Raw genomic sequence first — 9742 nt, 5'->3', positions numbered from 1 at the left:
ATTGGAAATATTAAGATACTTACTGATTCGTGTAATTAAAGAAAAGTTGATCAAAATACTTCCCGTGGAAGTTTTATCAAGATTATGTTTAATCTGCCAATTTATTATTCACTGATACTAGGTGACGAAGGAAAAGTTATTTTTCGTGAGCATGATAAATCATAATAGGTATGAATAGGTTGATACATTTTTACGGCGTATTGAATATCGTTTATGATTAGGTACCTATTAATCTTTTACACTAAAATCGTATACCTAACGATTTATCGTCAAATGAGATAACAGCTGAATTGATACTAAAGTATAATAACGATATTTTTCAAATTTTAAAAAATAGGAATTGTAAGAAAAAATTAAAAGAAGGATAGTGCATTTAAATATTTCTTTAAACGTTGAGATTAATGTAAAATATAAAATATATTATTTGATGTATACTTTATTATATACCTATTGACATCCATTTTTGAGATATACCTAGGATTTTAATTATAATATAGTTAAGTCAAATAAATATAGAATTAACCTGATAATTTAGGTGAACTTATAATTATTTGATAAGGAATAATATTATAAAATAAAATAATCAACTATATGATGCGTTTTGGACGGGTTTTCTATGAAATTTAAATCTTAAATGCTAAACTTCAACTTGATTTATCGCGATTGAAATATGCGTAAAACGAGTTTCAGATTGAAGTCCTCAAAGTTTTAATATATACCTTATGTTTACCTATATCCGATTGTTTGATATTTGAAAATTTTGATCATTAAATATGCATAGTGTACACTGCAGTACCTATAATATAATATCATGAACATTAATTTTATGGAGTCTTTTAGAAAATCGAAAACTTTTTTTTTGTGAAATAGAATACGGTCGTATGGTGGATAAACGTATAGACCAAAAAGGGAAAGGTACCTACGATTTTGATGGGAATGCGTTTTGCTCGCGTGAACTATTATGTACGACATTATGTTATTACTGTTATTAGAGTTTGCGGTCGCGTCGTCGGACACACGTCTGCTGACGTCTGATAAAATGTGTCCTCGCCGTATTATATATAGGTATGGCGTATATTAAATATATGTAAAATTCATAAAATGTAGTCAGCAGAACGTGCCGAAAAACCAGAAAACGGTTTACTCAGCGTGTGCGGGTCATCGGTAAAGACGTATCCGTGTTATATAATAAATAATAGGCACACACACATTGTCGTTATTATTATTGTTATAATCGTGGTTGTCTAATACGTCACCGTGACGGTAAAATTTCGACGAGAATCGGACGTTTTGACGACGACTTCATTATGTCGGCGTGGCCGAAGGGGTGTGATCGCAAAAGGGTTTATTATATTATAGGCGGATGCGCGGTGGCGGGCGGCGGACCACGTTTGGCGGCAAAAACTTCTGGCGTCGGCGGAGCAACAACCCTCGTCGGTGCGCACCCGATACACGCCGCGCCGGCCGAGACACGCGACTACCACATCGTGGCATCAGTTCTCGCCTGTTTCGCTAAGGGTGCAGACCTGCTGAATCGTCATGTACACCGGTCCCGGGCATGTGCTCGTCGCGATCGCGATCGCACTCGTTGTCGCTTCAGCCGTGTCGCCGTTATGCGGGGAGCTTATTGTCGGTAAGTCTATTTACTATTATTATTAATTATGAAAATACTGCGTTTTTTTCTTTTTTTGAATAGCAATTAAAGCTTTTTATTTTACTTTTAGTATTGTGGTAGGTTCATTTAATTATTATCGATGTATAGGTTATATGTATATACAAAATTATATTATTGTTATTGACTTATGAATTCATAATACCTTACTGTAAATATTGTAATACAATGTGAATATAGATTCACATACTATAAATAGATAATGTCTTAAAACTAATCTGCGTATTTTGAAAATTTCATTGTCTTTAATAAAATTCATACTATGCAAAAATTTTAAGTCTTCACGAATGATTATATTACTGAATTATAAAAAAATAACATTGTTATTTTTCGGTAAAATACGTAATTTATTCTATAATTTTACTACAAATATATATATATAAATGGTGTTTGTATATTTTTTTCAATTTTTTAGTTGTAATATGAACAACTTTAGAGGAAAATTTTATCATACCTTAGTTATACTAAGTGTGGAATTTTATAAATTGTTTATCATAAAAGTGTACATTTTCTTAATTTTGTAAAAACTTTAATTTCAAATACCTACATATAAAATAAAATATTGTTCCTATGTATTGATAAATTTATATAGATTTAAGAACAACTTAATATAATCTTATATTAAAAATTCAAGAATTTTGACCCAGTGAATAATTTCCCACTCTTTATAAATAGTTTAAAAATAGTCAAAATATTATTAAAATTATACCTGCAGGTATAGAAAATAATAATATAAACATTTTATGAAAATTTAAAGTACCTATAGTTATTCATTTATGAGTTGAAAAAGAAAATCAAAAATCGTTAGAGTATAAATAGTTATTATGTGGGTGAATATCACGTTCTAAAATTTAACTTGACTTTCCAGTAGAATTTTTTTCTTACATAAAGATTACAAAACTTATAAATAACCTTGAATTAAATTTTTAAATATTATATATAAACAGAAAATTGTCAATAAATTTATAACTGCAATATAATTTGTATTTTTTGAGATTTTGATAAATTTTGTCAAAATTTAACTATAAAAATGTTTATAAAAAACATTATGAAGCATTTTTACTGATTTAAATTTATTTTTAGTTTTATCCAATTTTTAAGAAAAGTATGTCGAACTTTACACTTTTAATTCCCAGAAGTACTAATTAGATGTAATTGGCCACCAAAGATCACCCTTAAAATTCAAAACCAGAGTATTTTTATTATCCCAAAAGGTGACGATAGATATAAAGAAACACATTATTGTATTATTGTTCAAGATTTATTTTTCTGATTTGAATAAAATTCATAATATTTAAGTAATATAGGTACTTATATTTTTTTACTAAAAAATCATTATAATTCAAAATATTTGTAATTTTTAAACAGTAATTTACTTTTACTGGTTTTTTAAAATTTATTATTTATGTGAGTAAAATCAAAGCTATAACTTATCATAATGTCGGACATTTTAATTTGATTTGCAACTGCTTGTTGCGCAGTTTATAAAGTGGTCAATTTCATGATGGCGGTATATTATTATAGTTAACATTATGTTTTCAGTTTTGTAGGAAAAGTAATAATAAATAAATAGCAGATAATATGATGGTTTTTTCATAGATCACTTGAAATATTTTATCATTATAATAATAGTTATTATTAATTTAGATCCTATAGTTTATTCTTACAATTTTGCGTATCTCCAATATATTATTATTATAGTTAGCTTTAAAAATAATGTTTTATGTTATATACTAAGTGACAAGTGGTCTCAAGAAGATAAAAAATTATTGTTATAACGCCATAATTTGTTATTTACCTTGCGTTATTTTTTAATGTCCAAAAATTGTATAGTCCAATATTACGTTTTATGGAGATTTAAATAGTTGAAGTCAAACTGTATTTGCATAAATAATAATATTAAGTTTAAGCTTACAATAGTTTTTTTAAAAATACCAAAATTAACTTCACACTTTGTTTCGATATAGTATAATAGTATACATTATTATGTTTCGGGTGCAAGATGATTCCATTTATAAAAAAAATAAATCGTTAAAACATTAAGTGTTAATAATTAAGTATATATAATTCATTACTTCCTTGTCTTACTCAGTGATTCAAATAACGTTTTAATTAGACTGTTAAATTTATTAGACTTTTATTAGATATTTTTTTAGAACTTTTGAGAACGTTTTTGAATTTTTTGTTCTACTGTTATAAACAAGTTACAACACGTGAAAAGATTGAAAGATTGAATGTAGCTGAAAAACCCCAAAAAGTATATAAACTTTGAATTCTTTTATAGGAATTTATTTAACATGAAAATAAATTTCTTATTTCTAGGTATAATAATTTTTAAAAAAAGAATCCACTTTTTATAAACTGCATTAGAATGAATTGTAAACCCATTTAAAATATAAATGTTAAAGCAAAAAGTGCTTCAAAATTAGTCGTATACGTTCGTATTTCTAAAATACCTACATCAGTGGTATGCCAACGTGTGGTTTACCTAAATCAGTATCTGGTGGTTTTATAGAATCTACTGTCTACCTTTACTTTAACAGGTAACATATAATTTTATTTAATTGGAAAACAAAATCATAGTTAATTTTATATTTTTATATACCTATGTATATATAATGTTATACAAACTGAATCATTTGAAAAACATAATATTCAGTAACAAAATTACGTTGTTTAAATACCAAATATTTTAGAGTACCTAGGCATAGAACATGAATATAATATATATATATATATATATATTTTAAATTAAATGATTTTCAAAATAAGTATAATTTTTTTTGTTATAAAATGGAATAATTAGTTTTACAACTATGTTTTTTGAAAGTGGCAAATGTGCTTAATATTATTTTCCGACGAAACCAAAATGTAAATCATATTATATAGTGTTATACATAATAATTGTTTTAAAAAACCCGTAATTATTTTTAAATTTATTATAAAATCATTAAACAATGCTAATATTTTATGACGTATACGGTATATGTTATACAGTAATATAGTATTCATAGGTATATACTACGTACTAAATGCGTGCTGTGTAGGTTAGTTTGTACGTTGCCAACACATATACATCCAGAAATTTTCAGCAGTGCTTTATTTAAATGTATATAGTCATGATAATAAATTAATTGTTAATCTGGCGAAACAAAATTATAAAAAAAAATAATATAGCAAAATAATGAGTAGTGTAGATATTTAAATTAATATTAGATATATTATTATCCATATTATGGACGTTTAATTTTAACTGATATTTTTTTTTTTCGTAATACCCATGGCATGTTTTGTATTATAAAATAAATATCAGTGTTTATTATATTGAACAATATATATTTTTATAAATTATCATGAAATTCTGTAGATACGTGTAAGGTCCATATATTTTGTTTTAGAATCTTTAGCACACGCAAATTTTCTTGGAAAGAATTGAAGTAGAAATATGATTCCCTTATTTGGTTTTGTTATATTTTTATTATTTGTCCACCTTTTACAATATTCAGATGTTGGTAAATATCATAGGAGTTTTTCATTCGTAATTATAACTACTTAACTCAACAAATTTAATATATTTGAACAGTTTTTATAAAATCTTCACGATTATTGCTCGATAATTGTAATAATGATTTTTTAATTTATTATATCTAACAAAAAAAAAAAAAGAAGGAAGTTTTTTTGTTGTATGATAGGTTTGGAGTTTTAATTGTCATCGAATAGAGGTCACTATTATAGTCTATAATAGATGTATTAAATTTAAAATTTTTATACCAACGTTCAATATAATTGTGTGTAAGGCGAAGAATCGTTTAATTTTTGATTTTTTTTCTATACTTAAATCATGTTTTCATGTTTTAAAAATGATGTAAAAATTTTATTAAATCTTTCTCTGGTTTAAAAATTATACACAAATGTACTTAATTGGAATTAAAAAAAAAATACGTTAAATTATTGTGAGTAAACGGGAAACTACCCGTTAGGAAATTATTGTTTTGATTACCAGTTATAAAAAAACTTATTTTGTATATTTAATACTTTTTAATAATTCAAGATAGATTCAGTATAGATACTTGAATGATAAATCGATTATTTATAATTTTTAAATATTTTGATAGTTTATTGGAAATTATAGAATAATATTTTAATAAATATTAACTTTGATAGTTAAATATTTAAAATATTATTGAAACATATGTGATTGATTTTTTTTAATCTTTAATTTAGTTATAATTGGCGTATATACTTATATAGATACATCTGGTCATGGGCGTAGGTAGGAAATATTTTCAAAGGGGGTTTTGGTCTAGATATACATTAAATTTAATTCACAATATTTATTTTAAAATAGTTTTATATTTGATTTGATTTCGGGGGGGGGGGGGGTGTTTAAACACCCAAAACACTCCCCTACCTACGCCCATGATACTGGTACATCTGATACTGATAGACTATATTCTTTTATTGGAATAATTGCTTTCAATAATTACTTACTTAATTTTACCATCATTAGTAATTTATACAAGAATATTATAATACTATGTAATTTTACGATATAAAGGTCGACTATATTAATTAATGGTGTTAGTGTTTTTTTTTAATTTAATTTTATAATTTTCTTGAATAAGCAATTACTTACAACATTTCTTTTTTTAATGCAAGTTCAATTTCCGATTGCAAATTATTTATTCTTTACTAACTACTACATATTTGGAGCTTATTTTTGTCTTAAATATATTTTCCCAAGAATATCCATATTCAATAATTTTCTTGTTCCAGGATCAAAAATATTATTTACATAAAATATTATGCGTTGCTTCTGTTTAACCAAAAATGTTTAAGCTTCTTGCATACATATTTTAAGGGGAGACAATTTACAAAAACAATAAGAAAGAAAACTAATCAAACTTTTTTCTTCGTCAATAGGGTTTTCATTCTGTAATAGTAGCTCTACTACAGGTTCTTGATATTTCTTCAATCAATTTGTACATTTTCTCTACAATAATAATTTCTGTCCGAGCTTTATTATTTTTCAGATACATTTTTCCCGTGGTCATATTATTTTTTCCATTTAATTTGTCTTACAAATTTAAAATCGAAATTAAAACTTTTTGTAAAGTATTTTGTTTAGGATTTCAAGATTTTCCAAAAAAGATTACTTATTTATCAAACAGACGAACAACAATATACAGAATAATAGTACATATTACATGCTATGTATACGATTATAGGTATCACCATACCTCCTATTGGATTTGAAAACACGATTTAAACGTGAAAAGTTTTCATTTTTATGTATATTTTTTTCTTACCATCAAATTTAGTTTAGGTATTGATTTGGTGAAGATGAAATAACAATACAAATTCTAATACATAAAAAAAAAATACTAAATAAATTGAAAAGCCATACAATAAACACATACATAGGAATCAAAAAATGGTCTTTGATAAGATTTACTAAACGTGTCATTGTGTGGTAATATTATAACGTATAAAGTATAGTTTGTGCGATAAAGATTGTTTTCTAACATCGTTAAATGCGCGCTTAGTGATGAGTATTATTGGTGTGTAGGAGTGAAAGTTCCCACGTACTCAGGATTTGTACGCTCTAGGTTATGAAAATGTTCCACTTTTCACCCTCAAAGCTATTTAATACGTATAGTTTATTTTCTAAAAAAAAGAACAATAATAAAATAAATAATATTTATATAAAAAAGCGAAATCGATACAAAGATTGGCCATTTTTCTTTCTCTGCTCAACTAAGTGGTAATACTGTATATATAGGTAGGTGTTTTTGTTATTATTACCATTGAATATTTTGTGCGAAGTGAAGAATAATGTGTTAGTTATACGGTGATGATTTTATTCAATTTTATTTTATTTTTTTTATTCGTTTACACTTTATGATATGTGTTACCTAAGGTCTAAAAAGTCATTGTTTTTTTCTAAACAATCTTCGTTGCACGAGAGAAATATTCAAGTTTTGTACTGTTGCGAGTCAAGCTGACTTAGATAGCCATTGGCTGCTCTCTGTAGACAAAATAGGGAACTCATATTTTTATTACTTCTATTTATATAATTTAGTTTTTATTATTCCCCAAGAATGCTCACACCTTTTTTCTTTAATATTGTTATTATTAAAAATCTAATTTTTGTAACTTTTAAACGTATTAGAGCTAGACTATAGTTTGGGTTTTTTACTGTTAAGGAATGTCTTGTGGATAAATAATATTCTGCTTTTCAAACAAAAACTCAATTTGTACGTTAAATTATTTAGTGGATATTTTCTTTAAACATTTTGATGTAACAAAATGAAAATACTGACAAGTAAATTATGAATAATTTAACTTTTTGCACTAAAGATAACAGGTACATGATAATGAAGTCTTAACATCTATGGAGGCTTGGAAATGTTGGCAATTAATATTAATTTATCAAAATTTATAAATTGTAAAAATAGTCCAATTAAATATTGTATCTAATTAATATTTTTGTAAAAAATTTTTAAGAGCCATTATTTTTTAGATAAATATTTTGGTAACTGCTAAAACTACTCGTTCAAATTTTGAACTAAGTACATCAAAAGACAGAAAATTCTCATTTGATAAAGATATATTTGTTTCATTACAGGACGCTTAAATAACACAAAAAACTGCATTATTGGTTGGCTCACCCTGTATGATATATGTATGTATATATGTATGTATGTATGTATGTATGTATGTATGTATGTATGTATGTATGTATGTATGGGTATATATATATATTTATATATATATGGACTTAGGCATTACTACTGTTGTCCAGTGGTTGGTATACAGTATTTTTTTTAACAAGGTGCGTTTTTTTGCCTCTATTTTTAACGAGAATCATGTCTATATCTATGTGTACTATGTATATTGAAACACTACGAAATATAATACGTAAAATGTAGCATTATTATAAGCGGAAAAACTATAACGTATGTATGTCGAATGCGAATAATATATTTTCTATTATATCCAATATTTTATTTTAGAAGCGCATAGTATTTGATATATAGATACCTATAGTTAACTCACCTCAATGGATTCTCTCGGAAGACGCTTTTCTGCATGCAGTTTAAGCCTGTGTATATAATATAGCTTACAACTTCATAGCGTCTACGATTTTTCCATAATAATTGCCCACGTGTTTTCTGTTTTAATTTTTTTAATTTGACGTTCTCGACCTCAGTAAATCTCTTCATAATCATCAATATATTATATCGCGTGAATTTTATATAATATATCAGTTACAATATGGACCATATTAATTTAAGAAAAAATATATCATACTTTTAACTACTATAAATTTGTGTTTTATTTATAAAGGAAATCAGACATTATTTTTTTGTCGTAATTCGCGTTTTTTCAGACATAAACACGTGCAATTTAACAATTATTTTTTCCATTTGATCACTATAAATGACCAAAGAAAAATTAAAAATACGTAATGATCTCTTGCAAGACTGCCTTTTGAATAAAAATTAGTTGTGAGAATGGAGCTGTGTACATTTCGCTATGCGTCGATTCATATTATGTAAGTAAACCAAATGCGCAACTAAAGCTTTTAGAACGATTAGAACGAAATATAATTCTAACGACGTCATATAGTATTTTAGGATAGATATAGTTATATTTTTATGTTTTAGGAATAAAAGTGACCTATTATAATATGTATGTATAATTTAACGTAATATACAAAGTAGCTTAAGCGTACTATGTAGATATAGGTGAAGTAATTGATTTACATGATATTAAATTCAAAACTGACGAAAAAAGTGGCAGCATAATCGTTTGAAATTTAGAAGTGTAAAGTATAGCCTTAAAACAAACATTTCTGAGGTTATAGTATGATAAGTTGAAAAAAAATGTTCATCAAATTGAAAAAATTCAAATATTTCATTTATAAATAATTATTAATTATTATGTAATATAAAATGATTTTATTTGTTAAAAACATCGTGCTAACATAGTGGGAAGAAATAAGCCTCCCAACCCACAAAATTGCGCGTATTTAAAGCAGATTATACTGTGGAAATTATAATATAT

General features: G+C 25.7%; 1 protein-coding gene across 2 annotated transcripts in view; it reads left to right on the top strand.

Annotated features, from left to right (window-relative positions):
* The first annotated feature begins 1434 nt into the window (after positions 1-1434).
* Positions 1435-9742, top strand: part of LOC114125258 (neurotrimin) — a 161271-nt gene continuing 152963 nt past the window's right edge. The window contains exon 1 of one of the 2 annotated variants that reach the window (XM_050203480.1): positions 1435-1633. In XM_050203480.1, the coding sequence (XP_050059437.1) occupies positions 1540-1633 (94 nt within the window). In that variant the 5' untranslated portion in view covers positions 1435-1539. The remainder of the gene's footprint in view (positions 1634-9742) is intronic. The other variant, XM_050203479.1, reaches the window with a different exon arrangement.

The sequence above is a fragment of the Aphis gossypii genome, chromosome 3, assembly GCF_020184175.1.
Source record: "Aphis gossypii isolate Hap1 chromosome 3, ASM2018417v2, whole genome shotgun sequence".
Taxonomy (NCBI): domain Eukaryota; kingdom Metazoa; phylum Arthropoda; class Insecta; order Hemiptera; family Aphididae; genus Aphis; species Aphis gossypii.
The sequence above is the reverse complement of the archived record's forward strand: the minus strand, read 5'-3'. Positions and strand labels throughout refer to the sequence as shown.